Raw genomic sequence first — 20,435 nt, 5'->3', positions numbered from 1 at the left:
GGAGGTGAAATATCCCGAATGGCTAGCCAACGTAGTTGTAGTCCCTAAAAAGGGAACAAGCTTAAAATGTGTGTGGACTATAAGAATTTGAACAAAGCATGCCCCAAAGATTCCTTTCCGCTGTCCAACATCGATCACATGATCGATGCTACGGCCGGCCACGAGATCCTCACTTTTCTCGATGCCTATTCCGGGTATAATCAAATCCAGATGAACCCGGAGGACCAGGAAAATACTTCATTTGTCGCCAAATATGGAACGTATTGTTATAATGTGATGCCCTTCGGGCTAAAAAATGCAGGGGCTACTTACCAACGCCTAGTAAATAAAATATTTGAAGAACAAATACGAAAATCAATGGAAGTTTATATTGATGATATGCTAGTTAAATCCCTGCTCCAGAGGACCATTTGACCCATTTGCAGGAAACGTTCGAAATTTTGAGGAAATACAACATGAAGCTCAATCCCGAAAAATGTGCTTTCGGGGTCGGTTCGGGCAAGTTCCTCTGCTTCATGGTGTCACATCAGGGAATAGAGATTAACCCCGATAAAATCAAGACCATCGAAGACATTGTCGTTGTGGACAGCGTGAAGGCCGTACAAAGGCTAACGGGTCGGATTGCAGCCTTAGGCCGGTTCATTTCAAGATCATCTGACCGAAGTCACAAATTTTTCTCTCTACTCAAAAAGAAGAACGATTTTGCTTAGACCCCGGAGTGCCAACAAGCATTAGAGGAACTAAAGCGATATCTATCAAGCCCACTACTACTTCACACTCCAAAAATAGACGAAAAACTTTGTTTGTACTTGGCAGTATCGGAAGTCATCGTAAGCGGTGTCCTAGTTCGAGAAGAGCAAGGTACGCAATTCCCCGTTTATTATACGAGTCGAACCTAAGGAGAAGCGGAAACTAGATATCCGCTCTTAGAAAAATTGGTACTTGCACTGATAAGCGCCTCAAGAAAGTTAAGGTCGTATTTTCAATGTCATCCCATATGTGTGTTAACCACTTACCCGCTTCGTAATATTTTGCACAGACTCGAGTTATCAGGTCGACTGGCTAAATAGGCCATCGAACTCAGTGGGTACGATATCGAATATCAACCCCGTACGGCCATCAAGTTTCAAATTTTAGCGGACTTCGTGGCCGATTTCACGCCAACCCTCGTACCCGAAGTCAAAAAAGAACTCCTGTTGAAATTAGGTACATCATCGGGGGTATGGATCCTTTTTACGGACGGGGCTTTGAATGTGAAAGGGTCCGGGCTGGGCATAGTTTTGAAACCACCGACGGGTAACACTATTAGGCAATCTATTAAAACTATCAGGTTGACTAACAACGAGATCGAGTATCAAGCCATAATTGCAGGTCTCGAGCTAGCTAGAAACTTAGGAGCAGAAGTCATTGAAGTTAATTGTAACTCCTTGATGGTGGTGAGTCAAGTAAACAAAACCTTCGAAGTTCGAGAAGGTAGAATGCAAAGGTATTTAGATAAACTGCTTGTCACTTTGCACCATTTCAAACAATGGACTTTACGAAATGTACCACGGGAACAGAATAATGAGGCCGATGCATTTGCGAATTTGGGGTCGTCGGTCGAGGTAGATGACTTGGGTTCGGGGAATGTTGTTCAACTTTTGAGATCGGTAATCGAAGAAGGTCACGCCGAAATAAATTCTACAAGCTTAACCTGGGATTGGAGAAATAAGTATATTGAATACTTGAAGAGCAGAAAACTCCCATCGGACCCTAAAGATTCCAGAACCCTACGGACTAAAGCTGCTCGATTCACATTGGCTTCGGACCGAACGTTGTACCAAAGAATATTCGATGGACCGTTGGCAGTATGCTTGGGTCTGGGAGATACCGATTACATCCTACGGGAAGTGCACGAGGGTACTTGTAGGAATCACTCTGGAGCCGATACATTAATTCGAAAAATAATCAGAGCAGGGTATTATTGGATCGATACAGGCAAAGATGCGAAGGAATTTGTTCGTAAATGTGACAAATGTCAAAAGTTTGCACCGATGATCCACCAACTCGGAGAGCAACTCCACTTAGTCCTATCCCCATGGCCGTTCATGAAGTGGGGAATGGATATCGTCGGCCCTCTGCCATCGACCCCAGGTAAAGCCAAATTTATTTTATTTATGACTGATTATTTTTCTAAATGGGTTGAAGCGCAGACGTTCGAGAAAATAAGAGAGAAAGAAGTTATAGACTTTATTTGGGATCATATCATATGTCGATTCGGGATACCCACCGAAATGGTATGTGACAATGGAAAACAATTCGTTGGCAGCAAAGTAACAAGATTCCTCGAAGACCACAGGATAAGAAGGATATTATCGACGCCATACCACCCCAGTAGAAATGGACAGGGTGAATCAACGAACAAAACTGTCATTCAAAACTTAAAGAAGAGGTTGAACGACGCTAAAGGGAAATGGAGATAAATCTTGCTCGAAGTCCTTTGGGCATATCGGACGACGTCAAAATTCAGTACGGAGGTGACCCTATTCTCCTTAGTATATGGGTTTGAAGCATTGATACCAGTCGAAGTTGGTGAACCCAGTACCATATTTCGATTCGCGATGGAAGAATCAAATAACGAGGCTATGAATACCAGCCTTGAACTATCGGACGAAAGACGAGAAACTGCTCTCGTCCAATTGGCCGCCCAAAAGCAGCGAATCGAAAGATATTATAATCAAATAACCAAGCACCGCCATTTCAAGCCTGGGGACTTAGTGTTAAGAAAAATTACCATCAATACCCGAAATCCGAACGAAGGAAAACTAGGACCGAATTGGGAAGGACCATATCAGGTGCTCGAGAGCATCAGAAAGGGATCGTACATGCTCGGCATTATAAACAGCAAACAACTATCAAGCAGCTAGAATGTATCACATCTAAAACAGTACTACTGTTACCCCCCCGCAGAAATCCGAACAAGGGCTAAGATGGATCTCTCGCTTGAAAGCACGCGTTGCACTTTTTTTCCCTTAGACCAGGTTTTATCCCAAATGAGTTTTTCGGCAAGGTTTTTAATGAGGCAACCATTGATCGTGCAATATTTATAACAATATCCGAGGACTCGCAAGAGAGTTATTTCACAACAACAGGGTTCCAATAGGAAAAATTGTAAGAGCCAAATGGTCGAAGCGAACCATGCTCATATAGATTGGCCCGAAACTAGGCGTGTAATAACGTGCGAAGAAAGTTCTCTTCTTTATCGGCATCTTATATCCAAGGAAAATTCCTCTATTTTGAGATTTATTATGCAATCAGAATTAAGATAAACTCGACCACTAAGCCTACGGGCTACTTTTATTTCGAGTTCGAGCAAACACTTACTCGACCATTACACCTACGGGCTACATTACTTTGAGTTCGAATCATTCACTCGATTGAGCCTACGGGCTACTTTTATTTTGAGTTCGAGCAAACACTCACTCGGCCATTACGCCTACGAGCTACATTAATTCGAGTTCGAATCATTCACTTGACTGAGCCTACGAGCTACTTTTATTTCGAGTTCGAGCAAACACTCACTCGACCATTACGCCTACGGGCTACATTACTTCGAGTTCGAATCATTCACTTGAATACGCCTACGAGTTACTTTTATTTCGAGTTCGAGCAAACACCCACTCGACTATTATGCCTACGGGCTACATTACTTCGAGTTCAAATCATTCATTCGACTAAGCCTGCGGGCTACTTTTATTTCGAGTTCGAGCAAACACTAACTCGACCATTACGCCTAGGGGCTACATTACTTCGAGTTCGAATCATTCACTCGACTACTAAGCCTACGGGCTACTTTTAATTTGAGTTCGAGCAAGCACTCGACCATTACACCTACGGGCTATATTTTTTCAAGCTCGAATCATTGACTCAAATAATAAGCCTAAGGGCTACATCGCTCCAAGTTTGAGTAAGCGCTCGCTCGGTTACAGAGGCTACGAAGTCCAAATTTGATTAAGTTGTTTAAATCATTGTGAAAACATTCGTAAGGCGTGAATAAAGTCCTCACAAGATAGGAAACAAAAATAGAAGCAAGTCGGCAAAAAAGGGATATATCTATATACAAATTTATCTGCATGGGTGATTACAACGTAAAAACTAAGAACTAAACTTCTCGGTCAGGAGCGGTCTCTTCTTTATCAGCCACCCCCCTTTCTCGGATCCGCTCTTGCTCCCATCATCATCATCATCGTCATCATCATCATCGCCATTAGAAACCAGAGCTTCAGCATTAGCTTCGAGTTCTTTGGCCCTTTTTATCTCTTCAGCGAGATCGAAACCACGAGCATGGATCTTCTCGAGAGTTTCCCTTCGGGATCGGCACTTAGTAAGTTTGGCGAGCCAATGTGCTCGAGTATCGGTGGACTCGGCTGCCTCTCTTGCCTGGACTTGGGCAGCTTCAGCATCGGCCCGATAGATGGCCACGAGCGCATCCGCATCGGCCTTTGCCTTTTTAGCATCAGATTCAGCCTTGACAAGTACAGAGGCCAACCGAGCCTCAAGCTTCTCAATTCTTCTTGCTTGAACCAGACCTTTTTCCTTCATTTTCTGAAGTTGAGTTTCGGACGATGATAACTGGGCTCGAGCAGTCTCTTTTTCTGCAGCAAAGTGGTCCATACCTTTTTTCCACCGCAAAGACTCCGTTCTTATCACGTCGACCTCCTCACGAAGCTTCCCGATCATCTCGATTTTTTGCTGCAGTTGTGAGACCGAAATGTTAGCTATCGTTCCGGTATCTAGCCCATAGGCTTTTAAAAGCATCATTACCTGCTCAGACAAATCGGTCTGATCTCGATAAGCCTTGGCCAGCTCAGCTCGGAGGTCTTTTATTTCCTTTTCTCTCTGCCCTAAGGAAAGTCTAAGGGAGTTCCTCTCGTCAATAGCCCGTTGTAGGTCGGCCTCGTATCGATGCAGCTCATTCTGGGATCGAGAACATTGTTCTCGATGAACTGTCGCTGCCTACAAAGAAACAAGAAGCGAAGTTAACGAAAAATGAACATAAAGATAGTACCGACAAAATAATTTTAACATCTCACCTGATTCAAAGCCTGCCACAATCCGTGAAAAAGATCCGATTCATCACCAGCACCGGCAACGTCCTCAATGCCGGTAAACAGGTCACGAAAAGGATTTTTTTCATCGTGAGGCCTGTCTAGATCGAGGGCTCCCAAAGCTTGAGCTTCCCGAATCACCCCTACAGAAAAGCGGGAAAGGTAGGCGAATCCTCGATTGCTGCTGCCCCAAATGAATCGCCTAGAGCATTCTCCTCGGTTCGAAGGGGTTCGAGGGCCCCTTCGGTCATATCCCCTGCCCGTTGACTCCGATGAGATGCGTCTTCAATATCTGATAGTTCGTGGACTCTACCCGAATCTTTCTCCGGTATATCCTCAGTTTGAGGTGGAGCCTCATGGAGCATCATCGATCCAGCTGCCGATGAGGCATCGGTGGTTCTCTTCATTCGAACCGCCAGCGCGGACTCATCGTTTTCTTCTTCTCCTTCTCCTTCTTCTTCTTCATCTTTATCCCTTAGACGCATAACAGATTCCACGGTCAAAGAAATGACATTCTTGTTCGGCTTATAAACCATCCTCTTCTTCAGTTTTGGATCTTTGGGAACGGAGGCTCTTTTCCTTTTATTTTCCTTCATCGGCTTTAGGACAGAGGCCGAAATTTCCTCCTCATTGGACAAGGGCCTCAAAATTGCGTCTTTACCCAAACCTGCATATGGAAAACCTTAATAAAATATTTTGAAAACCACTTCGTTCGGATCATCAAAGAGTAAGAGAAATGAGCTTACCGTGATTTTTGGCCTCCCACCCACCCTTTGACAAATCACGCCATGAGCACTCGGCGTATATGGAGGTCAAAACAAGGGCTCATACCCAGTTCTTGAGATCGGGAACTGCTCCGGGCATCCAGGGAATCGCTACATCACAAAAAGAATAGTGTCGATGAGAGAATAAATGAAAGAACAAAGAAGAAGTAACAGCAAGATCACACTTACGTTACATATTCCACTCCTCGGGAAAGGGCATCTTTTTATTCGGAATCAGGTCTGAAGTCCTTACTCGAACGAACCTGCCCATCCAACCCCGGTCCCTGTCCTCGTCAATACTCGAGAACAGAGCCTTGGTAGCCCGACGCTGAAGTTTTACTAACCCTCCTCGAAAAAGTCGAGGACGGTATAATCAGATAAGATGGTCGAGGGTGAACGACATCCCCTCGATTTTGCTTACGAAATATCGGATAACGATCCGCCAAAAGAAGGGTGGACCTGGCCTAGGGTTATTTGGTATTGACGACAGAAATCAATGACAACGGAATCAAGGGGACCCAATGTGAAAGGATAAGAATACACATTCAAAATCCCTTTCACGTGCGAAGTGATATCTTCGTCAGAAAAAGGAATCATTATTTCTTTTTTATCCCAATTGCCAATCTTTCTTTAGCTATTGGAGGTGCTTCTCGGTTATCGAACATATATACCTCGATACCGGTTCACATCGACCAGGCACCGATGATCCTTTATCGACCTTGAAATCAGAAGTAAGGACGCACGCCCCAGGAACGCACTCCTCAGGCCGTGGTTCTACCGGTGTATCATCGGCGGTACACTGTGAAGATGAAGTTTTCTCTTTCGGAGGGATGGTTTGTGACGTTTTCGCCATTTTCGAGTTCAGAAGCAAGAAATAGAGAAAAATGACAAAGATTTGGTAAAATTGAGGAGGGCTTTTGCAGAAAGAAATCACAGATTTACTGGTAAGTTGGAGAGTACGAAGAAGAACTTGGGAAATTTGGAAGATAGAAGATGTCAAAGTGGTAAAAGATAAAAGAAAGGGTTATTTATAGGTTCAAGCAATGGCGGTTCAGTATCAGCGGTGGCCGACCACCGCCTGACATGCATTAAATGCCTTAAAAAATTAAACCGACAGGATATCTACCAGATGCGTCATGATCGAACCCGATGGAAACGTCAGGTTATAATCCGATCGAGCCGTTAAAAAATCATATCGTTTCTCGCCACATTCTTTCTGAGAAACGAGAGGATTATCTGTATACGGTCCAAATAAATTTTGGCCTTAGCACGTCCGATCGAGTTCGAACGATGATCTATCGAAGTAAGATCCCGAAGGTGGAACAAACTAACCTCGAACCCGGGGAGGCCGATTCGTGTCGAGATCGATATCATTATCAAGCTCGAATCGAAATCGAACCATGAGGCAGAGTAGATCTATCATGCTGATAATCCAGAGACCAACCAATATTGACCTCGTATCAATTCGAGGGCTCGAGCCAGGATCGGGCTCGAACCAAGATCAAGAGCTCGAGTCGAAATCAAGCTCAAACTAAAAATCGAGGGTTCTAAGCAAGATCGAGCTCGCAGACAAAAGCCGTTGCAATCCCACTAGAGAGAATCTTGGCAGAAATTGTAAAAAGGCTGACTTATCATGGGTCTCCTACTGAATATTTATTTTATTATGCTTAGAGCCAAATCCATCCACTATAAAAAGGGCTTGGTTACCATTTCTGTAAAACAAGTTTTTCTCAGGGCTTACATTGTAATAAAAGCGCTATATTCTTCTACAGTAAAGAAACGTTTTTTCAGATTGATTCTATTTGTTGAATCCTAAGATTCATTGTTCCTGACAACCTTATCTATTTCGCATTCTCTGCAATTTATATTTACATTTCTATTTATCCTTACATTTTGTGTTAAGTTACGCTACATATCCTCGGAACTACGTATAAATTCAATTATGCCCATTTTTCGGATAAACAAGCGCGATAAATTTAATTTCATCATTCAATTTTAAAGGTATTCCGTTTCGCTAATAGTTTATGGTACTTCTCCGTTATCGCAGTTTAAAAACAATATTTTAAAATGCGAAGTTGAAATAGGGAGTCTACTCACAGAGCTGACAATTAATCACTTTGATAATCACGGATAACTTAAATTTTATAAGGCTAATGTCTCGATAAGTAAGACACGTACCTCATTCACACTTTATATCTTGCAATATTCACTTGAATATGCTTTAATGATTAATGATTAAAGTTAGCTCTAATAAAGAGTTTTACTATAATATATGATATTAAGATTTATAATAGGACGGTTTTGACTAAGAAAATATAAATGTTGAAGATAATCCCGATCCTTGTATAACACATTGGTCTTTATTGTGAGAGAATATGTAAGCGTCGTTTTTTTTTTTTTTAATGTGCAACATTCTAATGTTTATTTAATGAGAGAGTATCAAATCAACTTTCATCTTAAATTGAATGTCATAGTTTGATTTTATATCAATGACTAAGAAAAAAATTTATACTCGAGTTGTTCAATAGTAAACCTTTCGCAAGTAGTGATCACGAGTTTAATTAGCTTTTATGGATTGTATATTGAGAAAATAAAGTTAAGACTTAAGAGATTCAAATCACGTTATCTGATTATAATAGAATTTACTCCTTCCATTTCAATTTATGTGAGCCTATTTCCTTTTTAGTCCGTGCCAAAAAGAATGACCTCTTTCCTTATTTGGAAATAATTTACCGTTATGCAATGATATATAGCCACACAAAATATATGTGACTCATTTTACACCACAAGTTCAAAAGTTTTTATCTCTTTTCTTAAACTCCGTGCCCAGTCAAATGAATTCACATAAATTGAAACGGAGGGAGTATGATTTTACCGTCAAATATATAAAAATTAACAAGTTGTTCAACTTAAAAAGAAAAAATAAATTTTGAAAATTAATCATCATAACTATTATCAATCTAAGTGTAACCTGGAAAAGAATTAGAGAATGTATTATTTGAAAGACCTAATAACCAAGAAAAAGGACACAAAGTGTAGCTTTGCTGGCTATTCGGATAGTGAGATGATTTTGGTGGGAAACAAGCTCTTATATTCCCGCCATTTGTAAAACGCATGAACCGAAACGACGTCGCAATTTATATCCACGCAGCAGCACTTCAATTGACAGCTCACTGCTCCTCCCTGACACATGTAAAAGTACCAATATACCCTTAACCGTTACATAATTCCAACTGGCAATCAGTGTAATTTCTTATAAATCCGAGACTCTTTTCATATCAGTGATGAATATAAATATCAAATTCCCAAAACCCCGTCGATTTTCAAATCAGTCATTCGCTCCCATTCTCTAAACCCCTTTCTTTCACTCAATTCTTCCTTAGAAATTCGCAGTTTTCATTTTTGGTTCATCAATTTTTTTCATTATTTTCCAATCGTTTCCTCGTGCTTAGATTTTCAACGTGTTTTTCACTGTTCCATCCGTTTTTCAGTGCTCATTTGAACACTTTTCGTGTTTATGAAATATAGTACTATTTCGAAACCCTTAATCTGCTCATTGCGCCGCGCACTACCCTCAGCTGTCGAGTTTTGAAACCCTAATATGGTTTTGTCTTCTTTGCTCTACCCGTAAGAGCTAACTATGTGAGATTTCCCCTCTTTATTTGCCTCTTTAATTTGAGCACGTTTCCTCTTTGCATGTGACTTCAGAAGTCCTAATTTGTTGTTAGAATCCCAGTTTTGTTACCGCGTCGGGCTTTTTCAGGGTTTGTGCTTTATCAAATGGAATATATCTGGAATCATTTGTCACCTTTTTAGTAGATTCGCCAACCCTAGTTTTGAGGTTGGAGTCTAAGTTTTTGAATATGATGTATTGTGTTTGAGTCGAGGGGAGCATTGGAGCAACTGTAAAGTTATCTCAGTGTTACTTATAGGTTACGGATCATCAGGCTAGGCTGCCGGCTAGGCTGCCTACATTATACCCCTCTGGGTGTGGCCCTTCTCTAGACCTAAATGTGGGATGCCTGCGGGGTGCCTTTTAGTCTAAATTTATGAATATTGGCGTTTTCTAGCGTTTGTTGATGTGTGAAATATGATGTATTGCGTGGGGCATTATTCTACTTTGTTTTTGAAGCTTGTGTTATAGAACCCTAAATTGGTTCTTGAATTGGAGGTTGTGTTTTTTGGGGTAGTCTTTTGTGTGAAATATAGTACTATATTGGTTAGACTTTTGTTATCTTTGTTTTTGAGAGCTTGTTATTTATTATGCAGTAGCTTTAGTGAACCTTATTTTGTCATACTTGGAGAATTTGGTGTTATTTTGCTTCTTTGAGTTTAAAGTGTCAGCTCTTGACCATTCAATGTTGCATTGTTTTACTTTGCGGGTACAGAATGCCCCAAGTTTATCGGAATAAGATAAAGCTTTTGTTCTTGTCCACGACATACCATGTTCAATTAAAGTTGGTAAATTTGTATAATGTGGAAATCTTCTGTAGGCTCTTAATATATTCGGTGTTTTTTTCAAGTTTTGCTATAATTCTGTTGAAAGTCCAATAATTTTCATGAGAACATGTATATTGAGTATCAACTTCACACACAAAAAAAAGTGTAAATTGTGTCTCAATAGTGTTATGAGTTGTTCATTGATTGTGGTGGGTCCTGTATTGTTTTAATCAGGAAGATGCATCAATCAGTTAAAATATGCTTTCTTGGAAATTAAATTTTTCTGAAAATCATGGATTATGGTGGCTATCATAGTAATTTCACGTTTTCCTTTCCCTATTTTAAATTTATTTCCAAGTTATTGTATATCCTTAAAGAGTCTCTTCATGTCTTGCCTTTTGAATTTCCCATAGCTCGAAGGGCTGTGCTTGGCAATTCATTAATTGACCTCATTTGTTGCACACCAAGAAATTTCATTAAATAATTTGTGCTTGGGTAAAAGAATCATCCTTAACAATGTAGAGGAGTGCATATTTTGTGAATTCTTTTGCACATTGGGGAGTATTATTTACTTGTTCTCTTTTATCTACAAAAAACTAAATGCTTTTTTTAATGGGCAACTCCGCAACTTATAACTGATTCAGTACTTATTGACAAAAATGGCGAGACACTGGGTTCTGGTGAGTGATACGTCTCATAGATATAACTATGAAAACAGTGTGAGATTGTCCATATGAGTTTCAAGTTTTTTGAAATTCTAAAGGAATGATGATTTAACAATGCTTATTCAGCAAACATATTTTAGATTTTTGAAACTGGAGTTGTTGGAATTTGTAGAGAGGATCTCTTAAGATTGCATTTGTTATATTCTCCTTCTTTCAGTAACTTGTGCACTTTTTGTGTTTTCTTTTCCAGATTAGTCTAGGAGTCATAGCCATACAATGGCAGAACAAAGACAAGGAAATGGTCCCCCTGCTAATGGGAATGCGGCAGGTGGAAATGCTTATACAATTGACTTGAACACTTTTAGTAGGCGACTGCAGGACTTATATTCACACTGGCGTGAACATAAAAATGAGTTTTGGGGCTCTTCTGATGTCCTTGCTATAGCTACTCCACCACCTTCAGAGGACTTGAGATACTTGAAATCCTCAGCTGTAAATATTTGGTTACTTGGATATGAGTTCCCTGAGACTATAATGGTCTTCGGAAACAAGCAGATACATTTTCTCTGTAGCCAAAAGAAAGCTTCATTGCTGAATGTTGTGAAATCGACTGCTAAAGAAGCTGTAGGCGTGGAAGTTGTCATGCATGTGAAGGCCAAAAGCGAGGATGGATCTACTCAAATGGACAACGTGCTCCATGCTATCCGTCAGCAGTCAATATCAGATGCTTATGATGCCCCTGTTATTGGATATATTGCACGAGAAGGCCCTGAAGGAAAGCTCTTGGAGACGTGGACTAAGAAGATAAAAGATTCTGGCCTTCAGCTTATTGATGTGTCGAATGGACTTTCTGACCTTTTCGCTGTGAAGGACCAAAATGAGCTAACAAACGTGAAGAAAGCTGCACATCTGACTGCTTCTGCTATGAAGAACTTTGTTGTTCCGAAGCTTGAGAAAGTAATTGATGAGGAGAAGAAAGTAACACATTCCTCATTAATGGATGACACAGAAAAGGCTATTCTGGACCCTGTTAAAGTCAAAGTGAAGCTGAAAGCTGAGAATGTTGATATTTGTTACCCTCCAATCTTTCAGAGTGGTGGTATTTTTGATCTTAGACCCAGTGCTACAAGCAATGATGATGGTTTGTATTATGATTCTGCCAGTGTCATCATATGTGCAATTGGTTCACGATACAGCAGCTATTGTTCGAATCTTGCTAGAACGTTTCTAATTGATTCCACTCAGATGCAGACTAAAGCTTATGAAGTACTTCTTAAAGCCCAGGAGGCAGCAATTGGTGCATTGAAAGCTGGTAACAAGGTTAGTGCTGTTTATCAAGCAGCTCTTGCTGTGGTTGACAGGGACACTCCTGAATTGGTGAACAACCTGACAAAATCTGCTGGGACAGGGATCGGTCTTGAGTTTCGGGAGTCGGGGTTGATCCTTAATGCTAAGAATGATAAACTGTTGAGACCGGGAATGGTTTTCAATGTGTCACTTGGTTTCCATAATTTGCAGAATGAGACCAAAAGTGAAAAGAGTCGGAATTTTTCACTTTTGCTAGCAGATACAGTGATTGTCACAAAGGATGGCCATGATGTGATCACCCATTTGAGCTCCAAAGCTTTGAAGGATGTGGCCTATTCCTTCAATGAAGATGAAGAAGAAGAGGAGCCGCAAGTGAAAGCCAAGTCCAATGGTAGGGAGACCATGCATGCCAAGGCAACACTTAGGTCTGACAACCATGAGATATCAAAAGAAGAGAAGAGGAGGCTGCACCAGGAAGAACTTGCCCGTCAGAAGAATGAAGAGACTGCTCGACGTCTTGCCGGTGCAGAAAACTTAACTGGGAATAGCAGGGGCACTGCTAGGACTTCAACTGATGTTGTTGCCTATAAGAGTATCAATGACCTGCCACCACCCAGAGAGATGGTTATTCAGGTTGACCAGAAGAATGAAGCCATCCTTCTACCAATATACGGTAATATGGTTCCTTTCCATGTGGCTACTGTTAAGACTGTTTCAAGCCAACAGGACACCAACCGTAACTGCTACATCCGAATCATATTTAATGTTCCTGGTGCCCCTTTCTCACCTACTGATGCGAATGCATCAAAGAATCAAGGTGCCATTTACCTAAAGGAAGTTTCATTTCGTTCCAAGGATCCTAGGCACATAAGTGAGGTGGTCCAGGTGATTAAAACACTTCGACGTAATGTTATGGCAAGGGAGTCAGAGAGAGCTGAAAGAGCAACTTTAGTGACTCAGGAAAAGCTTGTCCTTGCAGGGAATAAATTCAAGCCAGTTAGGCTGCCTGACTTATGGATTCGTCCCTCATTTGGTGGTCGTGCACGAAAGCTTACTGGTACACTGGAAGCTCATGCCAATGGTTTCCGGTATTCAACCACAAGACAAGATGAACGTGTTGACATCATGTATGGTAATATCAAGCATACCTTCTTCCAGCCAGCAGAGAAGGAGATGATTACCCTTCTTCACTTTCATCTGCACAACCACATCATGGTGGGGAACAAGAAGACTAAGGATGTTCAGTTCTATGTTGAGGTAATGGATGTGGTCCAAACGCTTGGAGGTGGAAAGAGGTCTGCATATGATCCAGATGAGATTGAGGAAGAACAGAGGGAAAGAGATCGGAAGAACAAAATCAACATGGACTTCCAGAATTTTGTGAACCGAGTGAATGATATTTGGAGCCAGCCTCAGTTTAAGGGACTCGACCTGGAATTTGATCAACCTCTGAGAGAACTTGGGTTCCATGGGGTGCCCTATAAATCATCCGCTTTCATTGTACCAGCCTCCAGCTGTTTGGTTGAGCTGGTAGAGACCCCATTCCTTGTGATAACCCTAAGTGAGATTGAGATTGTTAACTTGGAAAGAGTTGGATTTGGTCAGAAGAACTGTGATATGGCTATTGTTTTTAAGGACTTCAAGCGTGACGTCATGCGGATAGATTCAATCCCTATTTCATCCCTTGATGGCATCAAGGAATGGCTCGACACAACTGACATCAAGTATTATGAGAGCAAGGTGAATCTGAATTGGCGTCAAGTGTTGAAGACCATAACTGATGAGCCACAGAGGTTTATTGATGATGGTGGCTGGGAATTTTTAAACTTGGAAGGTACTGACTCATCATCTGGAGATTCAGAATCAGACCAAGGTTATGAACCTTCAGATGCTGAACCTGAGTCAGATTCTGATGATGATGAGTCTGATAGTGAATCTCTGGTGGAGTCTGAAGATGATGAGGAGGAAGATGAAGATGAAGAGTCAGAGGAGGAAAAAGGTAAAACATGGGAAGAGCTGGAGAAAGAAGCAAGCTATGCAGATAGGGAGAATGGGAATGAATCAGATAGCGAGGATGAGAAGAGGAAGAGGAAGAAGAATTTTGGCAAGTCACGAGTTGGTCCCAGTTCTGCTGCCAGCAAGCGAATGAAGTTCAGGTAGATGTGTTAGAATGCCGTTTCTTTATTAGGTTCCTTCAGGATGCGCAGAATCAAGCTGCCTAGAAATAGTTGTCTTAACGTATTCTGGATCTTAGAATTGCTTTCATTTTGTTTCTTCTTTCGCTGTTTTTGGTTCCAAGTAGGTGGTAATTTTGATCTTGTAAAATAGTAGCGTCAAATCTGTGGAAACATATTTCTAATGCTTTTATCTGTTGTCTTTGAGAAACCTGCAGATTGTTTGTCTGAAAGTTGCATATATTTGGCAAATTGTCTTGGGACGAATTTTAAACATGTCAGATTAGAAATGCTAGCTGTATATGCCTTAGCTTGGCCTTTTCATTTTATTCTTTTTAGTATGCGATTCTACTGATTTTGTTAATATTTTTGTAGCAATAAGACAATCTGCTAGATCATACGCTCCACATCCGAGCACAGAAAATTGCTCCCAAGAGACACGGCAGGCATATTGATCATGAGTAGAATCTTATAAATAAATAACAATGGGATAAGTGATGATTTTCATTCCATTGTTAACATTGACAGGCATGCCTCTGTTCAAGGTACTTCCTATAATTCTACAGGATTTCAACATCAAAGCTGCATCAAATGTTGGTTCTCATAACGTGTTCCAGCCTAAGTTGTCTGAAAATCAGAAGTCGCCTCTCAATTGGTTATCCACGGGAAAGGAAAAAAAGCAAAAAACAAAAAAAGATGCATATGATTTCGAATACATCTTCCCATTTTTGCACTGTTGCCCCTAGTTCTTCAAGTAGCTTAACTGAAAGTAGAACTAAAGGGGCAATAAAACACGTAAGTAAACACCATATTTCTAATTTTGCCTTATGAAATCAAGCGGTAGGATGTTGCGCAACATAGTACTGTGGTGGTAAATTGCGAATGGCTGTTCGAATTCGGACAGACAAATTGCCAAAAGTGTCAGCCACATACATTCATCAACTGGTACCAGTTTCAGATCATTTCACAAAAGATTTAAGCCATGCAGTCACATTCTCACTTCAAGCTGTAGTAGCCTAGTGCCTACCTATGACACATCTGTATCCAAATATTTACAAGCTTCTGGTATATGCGATAATGCTAAATACTCCCAGGTATTTCTGTAACACTAAACGATAGGTAGAACACGACCTTCTGAACTATAAGAGACGAGCATTTATCCTACTTGTCCTTGAAAATGTAGTTGAATAACAACTGCCTAAGTTCTGAAGAATGAGAAGACAACGTCAATAGATGAGCTGAAACTTAACCCAACTTAAGTTGCACAATCTTATGTTACACCAATAAACTACTTAGCAAACACAGAAAAAGAGAGCACCACTATACTACAAGAAAGACCCAAGTCTAAACTCAGTTGTCTCATAAATATTTTACAGCTGCTTATCATGACCTTATGTAGCCTAAACAAATGGCCTAAAACGAAATAGCAGGCTACCACTGTCGCTCTTTACCTAAACCTGGGTCTTTTGGATATGTTGCTAGCGAGATTTCTTCTCTCTGGAGGACGACCTTTCCCAAAAGCCTTCATATTCCTCCTCTTCCTATCATCGTCACTGTCTGATTCCGCTCCTTTCTCTCTGTCGGCATTGCTTGCTTCTCTTTCTAATTCTTCCCATGTTTTTCCTTCTTCTTCGGAGTATTCCTCTGAGTCCTCTCCTTCATCATCTTCTGACTCCACTACTGATTCGCTTTCATCATCTTCCTCGTCTGACGAGACAGGCTCTACATCTGAAGGTTCATATCCTTGATCAGACTCCTGTGAGTGGTCGGATTCCGAATCAGTACCTTCTAAATTCAAAAATTCCCATCCACCATTCTCTATGAATTCTTCTGGATCATCAGTAATTGTTTTCAGTATCTGACGCCAGTTCAGATTCAGCCTGCTCTCGTAGTACTTAAGATCAGTTGTATCAAGCCACTCCTTGATACCATCAAGGGAAGTTGAAGGAATAGAATCAATTCGCATAACATCTCTTTTGAAATCCTTGAATACAATTGTCATGTCAAAATTTTTCTGCCCAAGCCCAACTCTCTCTAGGTTGACTATCTCAATCTCATTGAGAGTGATCACAACAAAAGGTGTCTCTACGAGCTCAACAAGGCAGCTAGATGTTGGGACTATAAAAGCTGTTGACTTGTGGGGTACCCCGTGGAACCCAAGCTCTCTCAACGGCTGATCAAACTCCAAATCAAGCCCTTTAAAGTGAGGCTGGCCCCAGAGGTCATTCACCTTGTTCACAAATGTTTGGAATTCCATGTTGATCTTATTTTTCCGATCCCTTTCACGTTGTTCCTCCTCGATCTCATCAGGATCATAAGCAGATCTTTTTCCACCTCCAATTGTCTGCACAACATCCATCACTTCAACATAGAACTGCACGTCCTTGGTTTTCTTGTTTCCCACCATTATGTGATTACGCAGGTGAAAGTGGAGGACGGTAATCATTTCCTTTTCTGCTGGCTGGAAGAATGCATGTTTGATGTTACCATACATAACATCCACTTTCTCATCTGACCTTGAAGTTCCATAGCGGAATCCATTTGTATGAGCCTCTAGAGTACCAGGAAGCTTTCTCCCACGACCACCAAATACTGGACGAATCCACAGATCTGACAATTTTATTGGCTTAAATTTGGCTCCAGCAACTTGAAGTTTCTCCTGTGTTACTAAAGTTGCTCTCTCAGCTCTCTCTGATTCTCTAGAGACAACCTGCCTGCGAAGGGATCTTATTTGTTGAACCACTTCAGTGATGTGCCTTGGGTCCTTTGAACGAAATGAAACTTCTTTAACATATATTGACCCCTGGAACTTTAGACTATTTGTGTCATGAGGAGTGAATGGAGTGCCAGGAACATTGAACATTATTCGGATATAGCAGGTACGGTTAGTATCTTGTTGACTAGATACACTTTTCACAGTGGAGACATGGAATGGTATCATGGTTCCATGAATAGGTAAAAGAATAGCCTCATTCTTCTGGTCAACCTGAATCATCAAATCTCTTGGAGGTGGCAGATCATTAACGTTCTTATATGCAACCAGTTCACCAGTGGCTTTCACAGCTCCACGGCTATCTGACCCCCCAGAACTTCCTCCTGTGAGCCTCCGTGCAGTTTCTTCGTTCTTTTGGCGGGCCAATTCTGCCTGGTGTTGCCGCCTTAGTTCCTCCCTTGATGTCTCATGGTTAACTGACCTAAGCATAGCCTTGGATGAGAGTCCATCGGCGGCTACAGGCTTAGCTTTGACCTTCGCCTGCACCTCCTCTTCTTCATCCTCCTCATTGAATGAGTAAGCCACATCCTTTACAGCTTTAGAACTCATAGAAGTCACCACTTCTGGAGCATTTTGACCAATAACAACTGTATCAGCAAGCAAGACACAAAATTTTTCAGTTTTTGGGTTTTTAGACTCTGTTTGCAAATTTTGAAACCCAAGAGACACGTTAAAAACCATGCCAGATTTCAGCATTCTATCATTCTTGCCGTTAAGGTTTAACCCTGATTCACGGAACTCAAGCCCAATTCCAGTTCCTGCAGATTTCGTCAAGTTTGCAACCAATTCAGGTGCCTCCTTTTCGACTACACTGAGTGCTGCTAGGTAGGAATCACCAGCCTTGTTTCCTGGTTTCAGAGCTCCAATTGCAGCATCATGGGCCTTCAGGAGGACTTCATAAGCCTTGCTTTGCAATGGATTGGCATCAATTAGAAAGGTCCGAGCAACATTGGAGCAGTAACTATTATATCGAGAACCAATTGCGCAGATAATCACACTAGTCGAATCATAGTAAAGATTCTGCTCATTGCTTGACGCACTTGGTCTCAGATCAAACTCTCCTCCACTCTGAAAAATCGGAGGGTAACAGATGTCAACATTATCTGCCTTTAACTTCACTTTAATTTTTGCAGGTTCAAGTATGACCTTTTCAGTGTCATCCATTAGTGAAGAATGTGTCACCTTCTTCTCCTCATCGATAACCCTTTCCAGCTTTGGGACTACAAAGTGCTTCATCACGGATGAAGTCAGATAAGCAGCTTTCTTCACATTCATAATTTCAGCAGTGTCCTTGACAGCAAACAGATCAGAGAATCCATTAGTTACATCACTGAGCTGAAATTGTGTATTCTTTAGCTTCTCAGTCCAGGTTTCTAAAAGAATCCCTTCAGGAGCTTCTCTTGCAATGTGTCCAACAACAGGCATATCATCACCATTTAACACTGACTGATCTTGTATAGCTTGAAATATTGCATCCATTGCACCAGTTCCGTCATCTTTTTTAGCCCTTACGTGCATAACAACATCCACTCCTACAACGTCCTTAGAGGTTTTCTTGACAGCTTCAAGTAAGGAGGCCTTCTTTTGGCTACAAAGGAAATGGATCTGCTTCTTCATGAAAACCATGATAGTATCAGGAAATTCATACCCGACCAACCACATATTCAAAGCTGATGACTTCAGATACCGCAGATCCTCAGATGGAGGAGGAGTTCCTATGGCAAGAACTTCAGAAGCTCCCCAAAGTTCATCATTGTGTTCAGTCCAGTGGGAGTATAACATTTTCAATCTTTTACCGAAGTTCTCCAGATTGATGGCATAAGCATTGGCTGATCCGGATGCTTTGTCATTAGAAACCTTGACATTACCATTCCGGCTATCAGCCATCGAATAGGATGAATATAGGTCCTTAAACCCTCAATAAAGTGCAGAGCCAAGCAAGATGATCAGGAGAACCTGTGAAAAAGCTATCAGAAAGTTATACTTGTATCCCACCAGAGAATGCGAAGAATTTAAGATAAACAATTGTATGAAGTTAAAAAATTAGCGGGATAACTGTATGCTAAAAAAGCAAGAAGAAACTGGACACAGTTTATGGATTTGCTGGCCAGGAAAGGGAAATCACTTGCTTCACATGTGTCCTTTCAGTTGAATCAATTTAACTACTCCAACAGATATGAACTTAGGAAAGTAAAAAAGGAAGCTACTGCATTTGAAAATCCTAATGATTCCACCCAAAACTTTCTGACCATTTTCTCAGTCATAAAAACAAGTAGATTTCATCCTCTCGTTCTTGTTTTCCTATGGCTATGGTTCAGTTCAAACCCAATACTAACATATTCTGAGATAAAAATTGACAAACGCCAACTTTTACAGCGACACCACCTGAACTAAGCCTTAACAACATTTTCAAGATTCACAAAAAAAGGTGTACAAGATTACGCTAGAGTTCTTTTTTCTCTCCCAAGCAAACACTTTAATTTTCATAGATAGGATTTCTAATAAATCTAATAAAAAATATAGTTGTAAATAAAAAGAACAATCTCCGAGCTGAAAAACGTTAAAACTAACTAACATGAGTCTTCAAAAGTTGAACTTCCAAAATCCAAAAGAGCTAAAGGTGTTCAATTTATCAGAAATTAACTCACATACAGTAACTATCTGAAATTTATAAATTAAAAATAAAAAAAAAATCAATAAAGAGAAATTAGCACCAGAAAGTAGAAACTCACATAGCGAGTGATTGAGTCTGCGTTTCAGGAATGAAGGTTTCTCCGATCCCCTAATTTCCTGATCGTATAACAAACAGCTCAAAATTTCAGAAACTATTTTCAGATTCTACGTTTGAATCACAAAACAACAAAAAATCAATTAAAAACAAAAAAGGAAGGGAAAATGATGAATTAGCTTACATGATTAAAGCTTTTGCGATGATCAGTATAGATCTGATGCGTTTATAATGGATAAAGAAGATCATCAATGGAGCTCCGAAGGAAGAAGATATAGTAAATACTCCTATGTTTTGTCTGATTTAAGATGGGGACTCAGCTCAGGGTTCGTTGCGTTTATATACGCTGTGCATAATGACTTCCCTTATCCTTCCACTTTCAACATATTACGCAGTTATACGGATCCCTATTAACCCATATACCCGTCGTCTTGTCATTTCATATCTACCCAATTTGTATTTGTTTGGTTTCCATTCAGTGTCTCATTCTAGTATT

General features: G+C 40.7%; 2 protein-coding genes across 3 annotated transcripts; one reads left to right on the top strand and one right to left on the bottom strand.

Moving 5' to 3' along the window:
• Nucleotides 1-9,176: 9,176 nt before the first annotated feature.
• LOC107778560 (FACT complex subunit SPT16-like) lies at nt 9,177-14,728 on the top strand. Its single transcript, XM_016598842.2, has 2 exons — nt 9,177-9,493; nt 11,207-14,728. Exon 2 carries the CDS (start codon nt 11,233-11,235, stop codon nt 14,422-14,424), a length of 3,192 nt encoding a protein of 1,063 aa, XP_016454328.1. The 5' UTR covers nt 9,177-9,493; nt 11,207-11,232; the 3' UTR covers nt 14,425-14,728.
• Nucleotides 14,729-15,668: 940 nt separating this feature from the next.
• LOC107778562 (FACT complex subunit SPT16-like) lies at nt 15,669-20,435 on the bottom strand. Of its 2 annotated transcripts, none has more exons than XM_075238581.1 (3): nt 20,124-20,435; nt 19,944-20,001; nt 15,669-19,167 (listed from the first exon to the last, which is right to left on the bottom strand). In XM_075238581.1, the coding sequence occupies exon 3, from the start codon at nt 19,096-19,098 to the stop codon at nt 15,886-15,888; it is 3,213 nt and encodes a 1,070-aa protein (XP_075094682.1). In that variant the 5' UTR covers nt 19,099-19,167; nt 19,944-20,001; nt 20,124-20,435; the 3' UTR covers nt 15,669-15,885. The 2 variants fall into 2 exon arrangements, with proteins under 2 accessions (XP_075094682.1, XP_075094683.1); XM_075238582.1 differs by having other exon boundaries at nt 15,669-19,178; nt 20,124-20,306.

Source organism: Nicotiana tabacum, chromosome 19, assembly GCF_000715075.1.
Source record: "Nicotiana tabacum cultivar K326 chromosome 19, ASM71507v2, whole genome shotgun sequence".
Lineage (NCBI taxonomy): Eukaryota > Viridiplantae > Streptophyta > Magnoliopsida > Solanales > Solanaceae > Nicotiana > Nicotiana tabacum.
This window is presented reverse-complemented; position numbering and strand designations above follow the sequence as displayed.

Coding starts and splice junctions, on each gene's coding strand:
- LOC107778560 (XM_016598842.2), top strand. CDS start 11,233: ATGGCAGAACAAAGACAAGGAAATGGTCCCCCTGCTAATGGGAATGCG.
- LOC107778562 (XM_075238581.1), bottom strand. CDS start 19,098: ATGGCTGATAGCCGGAATGGTAATGTCAAGGTTTCTAATGACAAAGCA.